This window comes from Podarcis melisellensis (genome assembly GCF_964234715.1).
Source record: "Podarcis melisellensis genome assembly, chromosome: 5".
NCBI lineage: Eukaryota > Metazoa > Chordata > Lepidosauria > Squamata > Lacertidae > Podarcis > Podarcis melisellensis.
The window spans coordinates 3,341,036-3,357,915 of NC_138537.1; the positions used below are offsets into that span (position 1 = coordinate 3,341,036).

A 16,880-nucleotide genomic window follows, 5' to 3' on the forward strand; every position below is an offset into this window, starting at 1 on the left:
TCTGCTGCACGATACCAAATGTAAGAATTCACTGATCAATATATCTATGTACTGGCTCACTGGGAAAACTTCAGAAATTCATATAGACATTTGAGCTCAACTACTCAGCAGCCCCTCTGCCTGAGTGATAATCCCTGGCATCCTGATACCTGAGTGCCAGACAGGTAGCCATTCCAGAAATAACAAACCCGGATGAAGACTAAAGAGTGTAATTAACTTGGCTGGGAAACAGGGAAATGTAAATATCTTTTTTGTTACACTTGATGGGTGTTTGGTGGAGGGCAAGGAAAACCATCGGGCAGGGTCCAGGATGCTCAGATTACTGCCACCAGACCTCCCCTTTCATGATGTAACCATGATGTATTAGTGATGTAGTTTGGGGGGGGGGTAACATGGGGATTAGCAGCTAATCAAAGTTTGGGTTCTCTTTTGTTTGGGGCTTCCAGCTTGTTCCACCTGGTGGCAGGTGGGAATCCTGTCGCGACAGTCTTCAATAAAGGCCATGCCTACTGGCTGCTGTTTTGCTCTGGTATTCCTGGCTGCTGTCCTTGTTTTTTGTCCAAGGGAGCCCTCAGATTTCTCCGTTAACAGGTCCTATGACAACAGTGCCTCTGAGCATGTGCAGTGCGGCCTGCGTGCTCCTGCAATGCAGTGGCAAGGGTTGTCGTGCAGAAGATGTGGCTTCCAGGCAGCTTTGAGCCCCGGCATGTTCTGACTTTGCAAATGAATCCCCAGGGCTTGCAATGTGGTCCCGGGACCTTTGAGGAATCGGGGAGAATGCAAAGTTCAAAAGGGGGAGGTTTCGCTTCTGCAGCTCTTCAATTTCTTAGTCTTTTTGCCTCCTTTGGCAGCGACTGGCTTTTCCGGAGGGAAGATGATTGTGGCATATTCGGTCTGGTCGGAAGCGAAGCGCTCTTGGGGGGCTCTCTGAGCGTTGTCCGCTGCCCGGAATTCCAGCACCCCATAATCCACGGTGAAAACGCTCACGGCGGGAGGGCCTTCTTCCTTCAGGTACAGCAAGAGAAGGAGGGTTAAAAAACAGGCCAGTTTTGAGAAGGAAAGAAGAAGGAAAGAAGATTAAAGTCCCAGTGGCGTAGCGTGGGGGGTGCAGGGGGGGCCGGCCGCAACATCTGGGGGTTAGGGTTAGGGGGCGCAAATCACGGGTTAGGGGGTGCAAATCCACGGGTTAGGGGGTGCAAATCCACGGGTTAGGGGGTGCAAATTACTTGCCTTGCCCTGGGTGCTGACAACCCACGCTACGCCACTGTAAAGCCCCAACCAGAGGCAAATGGCTGATGAAGATGATGGACCAGAATGGCGAAATGGACCGGGAAAATCAGAAACCAGGGAGAAAAGAACTTGAAGAAGGAATGAGGGAAATTTTACGATGTATCATAGAGAACACTGTAAACAACTAAAAACGTTGGTAGGATTTGAATAATGCTTGTAGTGTACAGTGCACGCTCGGGTTGCGAATGTGATCTGTGCATGATGCGCCGCTACGGGTTGCAATTCGGTGCTTCTGAGCATGCGCAAAGCACGATTTAGTGCTTCTGCGCATGTGTGACCGCTGAAACCCGGATGTAACCTGTTCCGGTACTTCCAGGTTTTGGCGGGTCTGTAACCCGAAAAAACGCAACCTGAAGCGGCTGTAACCCGAGGTATGACTGTACTAGAAATTAGGGTAAAAATGGGCTATTTGAGAAAAATAGAGGAAAATAAGTGAAGCAGTTGAAAAAAGATGGGAAATGGTAACCATGGAAGGGCAGAGAGAGTCAAAGCATTCAGGGAATCCTAAATGATGAGGCTTAATGTTTGAATTTAAATTTGTAAAGTAAAACTTAATAAAAAAAGATTTTACCCAAAAGAAGGCCATTTTTTGTTTGTTTGTTTTTAAGAAGCTACTCAGTACTAGGAACATAGTGAAAGTATGGAACGCACTTCTGCAGTGACGGCCACCAACTTGTGTAGCCTCAAAGGACTAACCATGTCCATTTATATACACCTAAGGAGGCCTGAGGGACACGGGTGGCATGTAGGTTAAACCACAAGCCTAGGGCTTGCCGATCAGAAGGTTGGTGGTTCGAATCCCCGCAACGGGGTGAGCACCCATTGCTCGGTCCCTGCTCCTGCCAACCTAGCAGTTCAAAAGCACGAAATTCAAGTAGATAAATAGGTACCGCTCCGGCGGGAAGGTAAACGGCGTTTCCATGTGCTGCTCTGGTTCGCCAGAAGCAGCTTAGTCATGCTGGCCACATGACCTGGAAACTGTACGCTGGCTCCCTCGGCCAGTAAAGCGAGATGAGCGCCGCAACCCCAGAGTCAGTCACTACTGGACCTAATGGTCAGGGGTCCCTTTACCTTTAAGGAGGCCTGTTCATGTCTTTTTCAAAACCAATGAAGTCACACCAAACTAAAGAGAATTTGTCTTTCTTACTTTGACCCCCAGCTTTAAGACAGCCTGATCTAGCAGCCTCCTTCTGTGATCTTAATATGACAAATGCATGGATCATTAAATGGAGTCTCCACGTTCAAAGGCAATGTATAATCCTGAATAACAGTCCTTCCATGCACTGCTTGTCGGCTCTCGGGGGACTCTGGCTGTGTGCTGCCAGAAAGAGGATGCTAGGCAGATGGGCAACTTGCATTTACAAAGCTCCCTGCATGTAGAAAACCAGTGCCGCAAGAAACATGCTGGAATGTTTCTCCCTGATGAGCTAGTTGTCTGCTTGCGTGGAGTTTTAAAATGCCGGCTGGTGAGTAAACAAAAGAGCACATTCCCCTCCTACGGTTTGAAGTGGGGCTGCCCATTTGGCCACCTCAGGATTCTTGCCACCTGGTTCTGCAGCATGTGGAAGAGAGTGATAGGCAGAGTTCACAAACTGCCCCAGCTGCGTCTGCAGGTAAAGTAAAGGTAAAGGGACCCCTGACCATTAGGTCCAGTCATGACCGACTCTGGGGTTCCGGCGCACATCTTGCTTTATTGGCTGAGGGAGCCGGCATACAGCTTCTGGCCAGCATGACTAAGCCGTTTCTGGCGAACCAGAGCAGCGCACGGAAACACAGTTTACCTTCCTGCCAGACATGCTTTCAAACTGCTAGGTTGGCAGGAGCAGGGACCGAACAATGGGAGCTCACCCCATCGCGGGGATTCGAACCGCCGACCTTCTGATCGGCAAGTCCTAGACTCTGTGGTGTAACCCACAGCGCCACCCGCATCCCTGCGTCTGCAGGTACTTCCCCTTATAAACAGGAAAAACCCCGCAGGCAGAAAATTAGCATATTAGCGAGGAAAAATTCTCGTTCTCCCAATGTGAAAGTTTACTACGACTGCAAGGAGCTTTTTATGTGCGGAAGCTTTCAGACAGATAAACCCTCTCCTGAGCACAGTCTGAAGTGGAGCAGTACAGAGATAGTGATATACGAAGGAGGGTCATACCATTCTCTCCTGCAGCTCGTTCTGGGGTGTTCTATCACTCTAGGCAGACCTCAGTATTAGAAATGAGTTGGACTTGGGTGATGAGGGACGGAGGGGGCCTGATGAAATGCTTGGTTGAAATTCCTACCCACCCTCTGCGCTAGTTCCCCAAAAACATTGTTATAGGATTCGAGGGTTAGACTGGATGGCATCTAGGGGTCCCCTTAGGCAGCCGCCCTTCCCATACTGCTTCAAATGTCTGCCGAAAACATTTTTATTTCGGCAGGCCAACCCACACACACAATTTAATTGCTTATATTAGTTTGAAAAGCTTTTTTGTTTTGTTTTATCTGTGTTTGAAAGACGATAATTCTACGTGGATCCGTTTGCCAGTTTTGGCTGCGTTTTATCTTTCAAGCTGCCGGTGGAAAGTTGTGTGGCTAAAAACACAGAAAAACGAGCATCTCAGGAAGATACAGTCATACCTTGGAAGTTGAATGGAATCTGTTCCGGAAGTCCGTTTGACTTCTAAAAGGTTCGGAAACCAAAGCGTGGCTTCCGATTGGCTGCAGGCTGAAGTTCCTGCAGCCAATCAGAAGCCCCGTCAGACGTTCGGCTTCCAAAAATCGTTCACAAACCAGAACAGTCACTTCCGGGAGCCAAAACGTTTGAGAACTAAGCTGTTCGAAAACCAAGGTACGACTGTAAAGGGCTATTTTTCCAGACAAGCTTGTTTGCTATGTGTAGGTCCCTCTAGACATCCTTTTTATTGCACAGTCATGATGATTTGTGCTCAGGATGCTATCAAGGGCCATAGACAATCCCGCTTTCAATGCTTCTTTCCACCAGCAAACATTTCAGGGCAGTCAGACTGCTTCATTTCCAATCCGTGCATATCCTGAAACTTCCTGCTTGCTTTTTAAACAATAAATGTTTTGGTTTATTTCTTGCTCCTCATTTGCTAGCTACAGCACCTCTGCAAAGCAACAACGGATCCATATATTTGAGACGTGGCAAATTGTAAAATCCACTTCTATAATTTTTGGACTCATTCCTGTGTTATTTGCAAACACATTTATTTCTGGAAGCAGATAACAGGGGAAATTGCGCTGTATTCTGCTGTTTGCATAACTGGCTCCTGTGTCGTGTGAAAGCTAAAGAAAAAAAATGATGTGGAAATTACCAGTTGGGAAGCAACAGGAAAATGGGACAAACTTAGGGCTGCCATACGTCTGGGGGGAATTGGACTTGAAAATGGTGCCAAGGCAGATTTACACTGAATTGGCAAAATGTCCAGGAAAACCCAGACGTATAGCAAGTAGGGTGATTAAAAGAAAATTAAAAACACTTTGAGAAGCCCTCCCAAAAAAATTGGGGGGAGAGATGTTCCCCCAAAATGCCCAACAACTTTGATCCCCCCCAAAAAACTGCTTTGTGAATGCAGCCCGGTGCGGTGGGGGGGTGCAAGGTGCATGTCGGGGGCAGCCACAATGGTACCCCCCCCGATGGTGCTGGGGGGGTTACGCTCCCCTGCCCCCTCTTCCTCCGCCAGTGCGCCCAGTGCATCGCTCGCCCAAATTTGCCTCTGATGGAGCTACAACTCCCAGAGGGGTTTAACAATTAATCCCACATTCCAGGGAGCTCTGGGAATCGTCACGCCCAGAGGGGAATAGGGATCTCCTAGAAGCTCCTATGGAACAACTGAGTGGTTCAAAATTGGGAAAGGAATACGACAAGGCTGTATATTGTCTCCCTGCTTATTTAACTTATATGCAGAATTCAACATGCGAAAGGCTGGGCTGGATGAATCCCAAGCCGGAATTAAGATTGCGGGAAGAAACATCAACAGCCTCAGATATGCAGATGACACAACCTTGATGGCAGAAAGTGAGGAGGAATTAAAGAACCTTTTATTGAGGGTGAAAGAGGAGAGCGCAAAATATGGTCTGAAGCTCAACATCAAAAAAACTAAGATCATGGCCACTGGTCCCATTACCTTCTGGCAAATAGAAGGGGAAGAAATGGACTTCCGGGACAGCGCGAACGGCTAATGGCGGATTCCCTCCGAGCTCCGGAGGGAGTCGGCTCTGCTGAGGACGGGTCTTGCCGTGCCGGCGACACGGGGACCCTCAGAAACCGCAGGCGCGGAAGCCTGCGGACCTGGTGACTCGGTGGGCACCTTAAGCGCCCTCCCCGACCCACGAAGAGCCTTTTTAAAGGCTACGGAGAGGACCGGAGAGTGGTGTGGTGCTGAGAGTACATCGCTACCTCAGTGGAGCGAAGCCGCGAGCCATGGCCGGAGAGCGCTGTCTTTCTTCCTAAAATTTGGACTGAAACAAGAAACCCGTGAGTAGAATGAAATTTCGACCCTAAAAGTTTATTCCTGAATTTGAGTACGATCGGGGGATGTGTTAAAAGGAAGTCCACACACCCCCCACCTGTAAGATCCAAAGTAAGGAAAAGAGACTAAGGTGGAAAGACTTTGTGTTTAGATGGACAAAAGAATATCTACACGAATTAAATAAAAGAAGTTATTGTGCTGGAGAGGAGAGAGGAATCTTAGAAACTGCTGTGCAACCCCCCCCCCCTTTGGACCCGGGAGCGTCCGGTGTGCGAGCCCGAAGAAAAAGAATAAAGAGTTTGACAGCTGTCAAAAGAGCTGTCAAACGGGCGGTTGAAGTTTAGAACTGTGTTATTTAATATCTTTCTGGATTAAAGGTGTTATATTTGAACTGAACTGGTTGGAAACAAAGTGACTGTGAACAACAAAGTAACGGATTGTTGGAAAAGAACTATTGGGTGGCTATCCCCCTGGAGGGAATTAAAGATATTGCAATGGCTGCAGAAGGAAAATTACTGGCAGAGATAGAAAGAATGTTCTTTCTCGTGGGAATTTTACAAGAGCAGAGCACGGCTATAAACAAACAACTTACGACCTTGAATCTTAAACTAGGCAGCTCTGCTGAAGATACAAACTTCGCAGCTGAAGCAGAAAAGACAACTTTGGAATTGGAGGGAAAAGATGAAGAAGGAAAGGAAGGACAGATGGAAAACATTAATCAGAAGCCTATACTCTCAATAAATAAAGGAAATAAAGAGGATGATCACTGGATTACAAATCTGCAAAAGGAGAGAAAGATAAAGGAAGAAGTCTGTGGAACATTTGGAATATTGGAATATAAAAGAACAAATAAGTATGACTGGGACTTCTTCTTAAAGTTCGAACATGGAAAACTGGTTGATCCTTTGCAGCAACTGTTTTTGGCAGATTTGGAGGGAGGAAAACAGGAGGGGCTTGTGAGAAAACTCCTTCGAAAATTGAGGGCCAACAAAAAGGACTACCAACAAAACCGGCGGAGAGAGGTTAATTGGGACTTTAGAGCCTCGGATGTGAGAAATCCGGGCTGAGAACCGTTTTCTGAGGACATTGGTTCGGAAGGGGACAAAGACCGGGGCAGGGAGGGAGGGGGGAGTAGATTAGTTAAAACTTTAATTTTTGTATTTGGTTAATATGGTTTTTTGGTTAAATTTAAAAAGGGAGGAATTCGTGGGAGAGAAACTAGGTCGACCTTAGAAAAAGGATTTTGTGTAAAAAAGGGGAAATTCTGGATATGTAAAATTGGGCCTAGTAAAAAGTGTTAAGCTTTAGAAAAAAGAAAACAATACTATTCTTGAGAAGAGGGGAAATAACTTGCTGAGTTAATCACGAAATTGGGAGGGGGGAAGGGGGGGATGTGGGGAAGTCCGGGAAAGAAGGTAAAGAAAGTAAGGGTATAAAATTATATATGTGTTGTTATGTCTTTTTATGTTTGTTTGTCTATATAAAATGTGAAAACCCAATAAAAATAAAAAAAAATAGAAGGGGAAGAAATGGAGGCAGTGAGGGATTTCACTTTCTTGGGCTCCATGATCACTGCAGATGGTAACAGCAGTCATGAAATTAAAAGACGCCTGCTTCTTGGGAGAAAGGCAATGACAAACCTAGACACCATATTACAAAGCAGAGACATCACCTTGCCAACAAAGGTCCGTATAGTTAAAGCTATGGTTTTCCCAGTAGTGATGTATGGAAGTGAGAGCTGGACCATGAAGAAGGCTGATCGCCAAAGAATGGATGCTTTTGAATTCTGGTGCTGGAGGAGACTCTTGAGAGTCCCATGGACTGCAAGAAGATCAAACCTCTCCATTCTGAAGGAAATCAGCCCTGAGTGCTCACTGGAAGGACAGATCCTGAAGCTGAGGCTCCAAGACTTTGGCCACCTCATGAGAAGAGAAGACTCCCTGGGAAAGACCCTGATGTTGGGAAAGATGGAGGGCACAAGGAGAAGGGGACGACAGAGGAGGAGATGGTGGGACAGTGTTCTCGAAGCTACCAGCATGAGTTTGACCAAACTGCGGGAGGCAGTGGAAGACAGGAGTGCCTGGCATGCTCTGGTCCAGGGGGTCATGACTAAACGACTGAACAACAACAACAAGCAGCTCTCAGCACCCTTAACAAAGTGCATTTCCCAGAATCCTTTTGGTACGCAGCCAGCACTATGGAAAGTGGTATCATAGTGCTTTAAATGTCTGTGTCCAAATAAAACAAAAAAAATTCCTTCCAGTAGCACCTTAAAGACCAACTAAGTTAGTTCTTGGTATGAGCTTTCGTGTGCATGCACACTTCTTCAGATACACATATCTGAAGAATACACATCTCTGAAGAAGAATATACACATATATAGATATACACATATCTGAAGATATACACATATCTGAAGAAGTGTGCATGCACACGAAAGCTCATACCAAGAACTAACTTAGTTGGTCTTTAAGGTGCTACTGGAAGGATTTTTTTTTGTTTTGACTATGGCAGACCAACACGGCTACCTATCTGTAACTGTGTCCAAATAAAACATCTTGCAGAATACCCGTGCAACAGAACAGCTGCCTGGTTGGGCCTGTATCTGTACGAAAGAGTGTTGGGGGCCAAACAGGATGTGGTTTGAATTGCATCAGCTAAGTGCCAGCGTCAAAAGGGGCCAACAGCAAGCGAAGCTCTCTGAGCAAAAGGGAACTTACCAAGGGAGCATTTTCATCCTGCAGTTTTTCTTCCTCTGCAAAAGGATACAAGCGGTTAGAATTCATGTGTTGAGCATGGGGCTACCTTTGAAGGTGACTCACAAACTACAACTCATCCAGAATATGGTTGCCAGACTGGTGACTGGGAACGGTTGCCGGGACCATATAACACCAGTCCTAAAAGAACTACATTGGCTCCCAGTACGTTTCCGAGCACAATTCAAAGTGTTGGTGCTGACCTTTAAAGCCCGAAACGGCCTCGGTCTAGTATACCTGAAGGAGCATCTCCACCCCCATTGTTCTGCCCGGACACTGAGGTCCAGCTCCGAGGGCCTTATGGTGGTTCCCTCATCGCAAGAAGTGAGGTTGCAGAGAATCAGGCAGAGGGCCTTCTCAGCAGTGGCACCTGCCCTGTGGAACACCCTCCCTTCAGATCTCAAGGAAATAAAAAACTATCTGACTTTTAGAAGACATCTGAAGGCAGCCCTGTTTAGGGAAGTTTTTAATGTTTGATGTTTTATCGTGTTTTTAATACAGTGGTAGCTCTAGTTACAGACTTAATTCGTTCCAGAGTTCCGTTCTTAACCTGAAACTCTTCTTAACTAGAGGCGTGCTTTTGCTAATGGGGCCTCTTGCTGCCGCTACGCCGCCAGCACACGATTTCCATTCTCATCCTGGAGCAAAGTTCTCAACTCGAGGTAACTCTTCCAGGTTAGCAGAGTTTGTAACCGGATTTGTTTGTAACCTGAGGCGTTTGTAACTCGAGGTACTGCTGTATCCTGTTGGGAGCTGCCCTGAGTGGCTGGGGAAACCCAGCCAGATGGGCGAAGTATAATTTATTATTATTATTATTATTATTATTATTAGTTACAGATAGGTAGCCGTGTTGGTCTGCCATAGTCAAAACAAAACAAAATTCCTTCCAGTAGCACCTTAAAGACCAGGTCTCTCCATGGTTTTAAGTTTGGAGACCTGGTCTGAACAAAGACATTGGATTCTTATCTCATTATACATGACAAAGCCATTTTTCACCTTCTCACCCCTTGCTTTTTCCTGTAAGACCTATTGCAGTCGTTAAGAGTCGTCAACAGGCTCATCACAGCTATCTGCCAATCACCCATTCCCACCACCCTTCTGAGTAATACCCCTCCCCACCTTCTCACTATACAGAAGGGTCTGGAAACTTCTGTTTCAGTGTATCTGAAGAAGTGTGCATGCACACAAAAGCTCATACCAAGAACTAACTTAGTTGGTCTTTAAGGTGCTACTGGAAGGAATTATTATTATTATTAAACAGGCACGTCCAACAATCTACCGGTAGATTGCTGGACGTCTGTGGTAAATCACCTGTAGATCACTGGCTCCCCCCAAAGAAGCTCAACAAATTTGGCTCCCCTAAAAAAAGCTCGACATTTTTGTCCTGCGCCCCGCCAAAACCCGGGCTTTCCGACCTAAAAAAACGTTCAACAACTTTGACCTGAACCCAAAAAAAGGGGGTGGATCACTGCCAGCCTTTATCTCTGCGAGTAGATCACAGTCTCTTGGGAGTTGGCCACCCCTCTTATATAAGATGCCTGGGAGAGAGGAAATTGGGCCAAGCAGGTGAGACGCCCACCTTGCCTTCTCTGGATGAGGTTAAAGAGGTAGTAACACAAAACTGGGAGCACCAGAAACAGTCCAACTCCGATGACAGCAAGGAGGATCTCTCCGTGATCCTCCCTCTCCTCTGACGGCAGTCCAGGCTTCGTCTCCTCCGACGGTAGTCCAGCCTCAAGTTGTTTCTCTGAGGGTTGGAAGCAGAAAAGCAAAGTCACTGACTGGCTCCAAAATTTTGGGTCCATCCCAAGGCTAATCCAGCACAAGAGGATCATGCTTAGCACTATTCCAAGAGTCATTGCAGAGAGTGTGGGGCTGACTCTCACCCACATAACAGGGACAGTCTGGGAGCAGCCTTGGTTCCAATAATGTTAATATGATTTACTTCTGAGTCTACGTGACTGCAATCAGGCATGAGGTCAAGGCCACTAAAATAATTGCTCCCGTTTGCCATCAACCTATCTGTGCTTTAAAATGACCAAGGTTGACACGTTGATGATCCATCTTTTCATGTCCTATATTTGTATTACCGTATTTTTCGCTCTATAAGACGCACTTTTCCCCCTTCAAAAATTAAGGGGAAATGTGTGTGTGTCTTATGGAGCGAATGCAGGCTCCTTGGCTTCAGCGATAGCAACGCGAAGCCTCCGAAGCGCAGAGGGAGAGCTCCCCCCGCGCTCTGGAGGCTTTGCGTTGCTTTCGCTGAAGCCGCCTGAAGCCCCCGGAGCGCAACGCGAACTCCCGCTGTGCTCCAGGGGCTTCAGGGAGCTATCTGCAAGCCTTCCAAGTACAGCAGGAGTTCCCGCTGCGCTCCAAAGGCTTGCAGATAGCCGCCTGAAGCCTGGAGAGCGAGAGGGGTCGGTGCACACTGATCCCTCTTGCTCTCCAGGTTTTGCTTCGCTGGAGAGGCACTGCACAGTTTTCCCTCTCTGCACAGCGCCCCTTCAGCCAAGCGGGAGGAGAAATGGAAGGGGCTCCGTTTCTCCTGCCGCTTCACTGAAGGGGCGCTGAGCAGAGAGGGGGAGAATTTTTTTTTTCCTATCCTCCCCCTCCTATGGTCCAGTGCGTCCTATGGTCCGGTGGGTCCTATAGAGCGGAAAATACGGTATATAGGATAATCCCATAAACTGAGCCAGTTAATCAATCTACTTGGAAGCTAGCAAGAATCTGCAGGTACATCTTCACTGAGCTATCCACAATGACTCCAAGGTCTCATTCCTGATCAGACACTGTCAGTTCAGACCCCCATGGGAAAATAGGATGACTCAATCTTTTGGTGTGGTACAGTGGTACCTCAGGTTAAGTACTTAATTCATTCCGGAGGTCCGTTCTTAACCTGAAACTGTTCTTAACCTGAAGCACCATTTTAGTCAATGGGGCCTCCTGCTGCCGCCGCGCCGCCAAAGCATGATTTCTGTTCTCATCCTGAAGCAAAGTTCTTAACCTGAAGCACTATTTCTGGGTTAGCGGAGTCTGTAACCTGAAGCATCTGTAACCTGAAGCTTATGTAACCCGAGGCACCACTGTATTACCTACCCTTTTGGAAAAACCTTGATTATTGATTTCCATGGTACAATTTTCGGTAAAAACATTTTTGTTTAGGTAAGCCAGTCGGACACGACTAAACAACAACAACAACCAAGCAGTTTAAAAAGTTGCTTTGAGGTTTAATCTGTAGTTCTTTCAACTCTCAGATTATTGTTGCAAATTTTTCTTACCGGTGATTTTATTGTTTCATCGTTCTTTCCGTAAACGGCTTTGAGGTTTTCGCTTCTTACACTGAAGCGGGGCACAAGTTTTGTTTGAAAAATAAATAAATGTTGTGCATTCCCCAACATACATCAGTTCTGCTCCTGCTGATAATGAATCGCATTTGCCACTCTCTCACCCATTCGCACCCATAAAGCACCAGAACGACTTGTATCAAACCTGTTACTGTAAGGTTCGCCCTGTTGCTTTCTGTCAGCTTCAGCGAGGGACAGATGAGGCCACAGAAGTAGGTCCCGCTATCGTTCATCTCTAAATCCGAGATTTTAATTTCAAAGGTCGTCGCGTTCAGCATGGTGCGGCTATACTTCCTTTTTCCAAAGTCCAGTAATTTCGGCTGCTTGTCATCACCCAGTTTGTACCAGTTAAGGGAATAATGTTGAACGGTCTCCGACAAGCGACAGGTGAACCTGGCCGTCGCTCCCATCGGTTTATCTAACTGCGATGGACGAAAGGTTGCTGGTGAAAAGAGACCAAAAGCAAAGTGTATAATCAGCACAGCAAGCTTGGCTTGGTTTAACTGGTAAAGGTAAAGGGACCCCTGACCATTAGGTCCAGTCATGACCAACTCTGGGGTTGCGGCGCTCATCTCGCTTTACTGGCTGAGGGAGCCAGCGTACAGCTTGCTGTTCATGCAGCCAGCATGACTATGCCGCTTCTGGCGAAACCAGAGCAGCCCACGGAAACGCTGTTTACCTTCCCGCCGGAGTGGTACCTATTTATCTACTTGCACTTCGTGCTTTTGAACTGCTAGGTTGGCAGGAGCAGGGACCGAGCAACGGGAACTCACCCCATCGCAGGGATTCGAAGAAAAGCGTTTAATCATCCATCTTTATTATGGTCCAGAGACCCAACAAATTGTTATAAAGCAATACACAATTCATACAGCCTACCTCCAGGTTAAACAAGCATTTTGTTCAGAATATAGGAATCATTGGTTCTTGCAACCACCGATAAAAACTTTGCCACTGCTAATGTTGTAGCATTTGTCCGGTCTTCCAATAGGAACCTGACATAATGAGCCTCTGATTTTCCCGGGAAAGGTACCAGCAAGGGTAGTATCAGTTCAGCCCTGGCTTGCTCATATTTTGCACAGTGCAACAAAATATGTTTTATGGAATCGATGTCTTGAGCACACGAGCAAAGTCTGTCCTGGTAGGGAACTCCTCTCAACCTGCCATCCAACACTGCAGAAGGAAAGACGTTTAGTCTGGCTTTGGTGAAAAGCCTTCGATAGTTTGGTACTGCAAGGTTTTTGATGTAAGATGTTAACTTAAAGACATGCCCATATTGTACTCCTACTGCCAGCAGACTACAGACTGCGTGTGATCGAGATCGCAAGTCACTGTGTGCATTATCCCATAATCTTTGCTTTAACATTTTTTGGGCGCCTTCATAACCCAGGTAATACATTTGGGGGGTGGTGACAGACCAATAGAGGTGGTATAATCAGCACAGCGAGCTCGGCTTGGTTTAATTGTTGATCAGCCCAATAAAGCTTTTAAGGCAGCCTTCCCCAATAGGGGGTCGCAGCATCTAGTTGGGCCCCATCTGGGCAGCCCCCGGGCCAAGGAAAAAATGGCGAATATTCCCTGACCCTCTAAGTGTCCCTGTTTTCAAAGGACAATCCCAGATTTACAGAAGCCGTCCTGGTTGCTGATTTGGTCCCAGAATGTCCCTTTTTTTCTTGGGACGTCCCTATTTTCATTAGAGAAATGTTGGAGGGCATGGAGTTATGTGATTCCCCCCACCCAAAGCCAAGGAAATAAGGAACTATGCAACCTTCAGAAGACATCTGAAGGCAGCCCTCTATAGGGAAGTTTTTTTTAAAAATGTTTAATGTTTTATTAAGTTTTTATATGTCAGAAGCCGCCCAGAGCGGCTGGGGCAATCCGGTCAGATGGGTGGGGTATAAATAATAAAGTTATCAGATGATTGGAAAATGTTTATTGTATGTATGGAAAATAATTGTGTACAGCTGAAAATGATGGCGGGATTAAGATAAACTCAATGGATGTAATAATGGTAAATTGATTGGTATAGTTTGGGTAAAATATGCAAGGATATAAGGTATGTATGACGAACCATGGAAAGGGAAGATGGGAAATCACTGATATCTTAAGTATGTAAAATGTTTATCTGAAATTGTAAAACAGAAAATTTAAGAAAAATCATATTAAAATATTATTATTATTATGCAATAGGACGTCCCTATTTTCATCAGAGGGTACCGTATTTTTCGCTCTATAGGACGCACTTTTTCCCCTCCAAAAATGAAGGGGAAATGTGTGTGCGTCCTATGAAGCCAATGGAGAGCGAGAGGTGTCAGTGAGCACCGACCCCTCTCGCTCTCCACGCTTCAGGGATAGCCGCCTGTAGCCTTTGGAGCGCAGTGGGAACTTGCGCTAAGCTCCAAAGGCTTCGCAACCTTGCTGCCACTCCCTCGAGGAAGGAGCAGAACCACTGTACAGTGGTACCTCAGGTTAAGTACTTAATTCATTCCGGAGGTCCATTCTTAACCTGAAACTGTTCTTAACCTGAAGCACCACTTTAGCTAATGGGGCCTCCCGCTGCTGCTGCGCCGCCGGAGCACAATTTCTGTTCTCATCCTGAAGCAAAATTCTTAACCTGAGATACTATTTCTGGGTTAGCCGAGTCTGTAACCTGAAGCGTATGTAACCTGAAGCGTATGTAACCTGAGGTACCACTGTATAACCGTGCCCCCAGCTCCCAGCCCCTCTGGACGGTCCATAGACCTGCCTAAGCCTCCCCTGAGAATTCACCACCTGCCCATTCCTTGGGAGATAAAGAAACAAAAGCGTCATTCGGATGAGCACACCGGTTACATACCAGACTGCTTGGCGAGGAGAGCAGACCGGCAGAAAAGTAGCAATAAGACCATTCCAGCCCATTCCACCTGATGCAGGCTCTCCATTGTCCCCTCGGAAAAGCTGGTGGGGGCTGCTCAGAAATCACACCCCGGTCCCAGGATTCAAGCTGCTGTGAGGCAAGAGCATCAGCGGTCCGTTTCCCAGCCCGCCATCCCTGCAGAGTTGGCTCTCGTGGTGCCACCGTTGCTCTGGAAGCCACCTGACGGCGCCAGGAGCAGAACTGAACTGTCCCCATCGCCGCCTGCCGCAGAACCCCAAAGCTCCCCCTCCCACCCATTTTTCCCTCTCTGCCTCCTACCACGGCGGGTTTCACATGCTGGGTAAAGCTTTAAAGGAAACGTCAGAGCGCCAAGCACAAAAGGATTTGATGCACGAGACCACAACAAAAAGGCGGCAGAGCGGGCTGAGAGAATAGACATCCTCCCGCACATTTCGAACCCCACGCAATTTTTTGTTTGTTTGCAAACTGCTGCGTTGCCAGAAAGTGACGCCACAAGGGAGGAAGCAGCCTCACATAGGAAAGAAGTAGCAGGGAGAAGAGACACATTTTCCCTCTTGCCGTTCCGTCGTGACCAAAAGCTACCAACACAGCAGTCCAAAAGTGTCCACTTCTCCAGGGTCTCCCTTCTGGAGTGAACTAATTCAGATTAACAAATTCACTGAGGTAGTTCGCAAATCTCTGAATTGCACCTATTCTTTCCAGGCACAACCGGACACTTTACTCTGCCCCCGCTGCAACAGAACATGTCCCTCCCATTTCAGCCTCTACAGCCACATCAGGCGCCGCAACCTTCCAACAGTTTGACTTCAGCCCCAATGGCACCCTCTTCCACTGTTTTCTGAGACAGATGGATGCCAACAAACCATGCCAAACATTTCCAGGTGATCTGAACATGCCTTGAGCTCCTTCTGCGGTGAAAGTTTGGGTGGTTTTTAAAATTCAATTCCCTTTTCATTTCAATCCAATGATTTTTCTATATAGGGCTTTCGTTGCACCTAACTTATGTGATTGATTGCGGCCATTGTGCATTTGCTTCTCTTGTGGGAAGGGGTGTTAATGTTCCGAGGTTATATTTTACTTACTCTCATGTTTTTATCCTGTATTCTACTCATGATGAAGAGTGTACATAAATCTAATAAATAAAATAAATAAAAGTTCCTTTCAGGGAAGTGAATAGCTGTTTTATAGTTCCAGTTACAGATAGGTAGCCGTGTTGGTCTGCCATAGTCAAAACAAAAAAATTCCTTCCAGTAGCACCTTAAAGACCAACTAAGTTAGTTCTTGGTATGAGCTTTCGTGTGCATGCACACTTCTTCAGATACACTGAAACAGAAGTTTCCAGACCCTTCTATATAGTGATTCTTGCTAGCTTCCAAGTAGATTGATTAACTGGCTCAGTTTATGGGCTTATCCTATATACCGTATTTTTCGCTCTATAGGACCCACCGGACCATAGGACACACTGGACCATAGGAGGGGGAGGATAGGAAAAAATAAATTCTCCCCCTCTCTGCTCAGCGCCCCTTCAGTGAAGCAGCAGGAGAAACGGAGCCCCTTCCATTTCTCCTCCCGCTTGGCTGAAGGAGCGCTGCGCAGAGAGGGAAAACTGTGCAGCGCCTCTCCAGCGAAGCGAAGCCTGGAGAGCAAGACGGATTGGTTTGCTGAATGAACAGATTTCGTTTTGAAAAGGGAAAGGGAGACAGGGTGCATGCACACGAAAGCTCATACCAAGAACTAACTTAGTTGGTCTTTAAGGTGCTACTGGAAGGAATTTTGCTGTTTTATAGGGGCACTGTGGATAAATTAATGCACCAAGGGATAGGTGGGCCAGAAAAGTTTGGGAATTGATCAACAGCTATGATCCATGATGACAGCTGAATGGAACCCCCCTAATACAGTTTATAATAATAATTATAATAATAATTATAATAATTTATTATTCATACCCCGCCCATCTGGTTGGGTTTCCCCAGCCACTCTGGGCGGCTTCCAACCGAATATTAAAAACAACACTGCATCAAACATTAAAAACTTAAGTTTACCACATACCACACACACACCCCAAACATTCTGCTGATAAAAATCAGGGCACAGGTCTCACACCTCCTTCCCAAAGCCAGTGCCAGGCTTTGGGAAGGAGGCATGA

The 16,880-nt window shown here is 46.7% G+C and overlaps 1 protein-coding gene across 1 annotated transcript; it reads right to left on the reverse strand.

The window, feature by feature from the left end:
* Window positions 1–786: 786 nt before the first annotated feature.
* PDCD1 (programmed cell death 1) lies at window positions 787–14,953 on the reverse strand (the record flags this gene model as incomplete). Its single annotated transcript, XM_081912523.1, has 5 exons — window positions 14,693–14,953; window positions 12,005–12,301; window positions 10,095–10,262; window positions 8,480–8,514; window positions 787–1,005 (listed from the first exon to the last, which is right to left on the reverse strand). The coding sequence occupies exons 1-5, from the start codon at window positions 14,775–14,777 to the stop codon at window positions 787–789; spliced, it is 804 nt and encodes a 267-aa protein (XP_081768649.1). The 5' UTR covers window positions 14,778–14,953.
* Window positions 14,954–16,880: the final 1,927 nt, after the last annotated feature.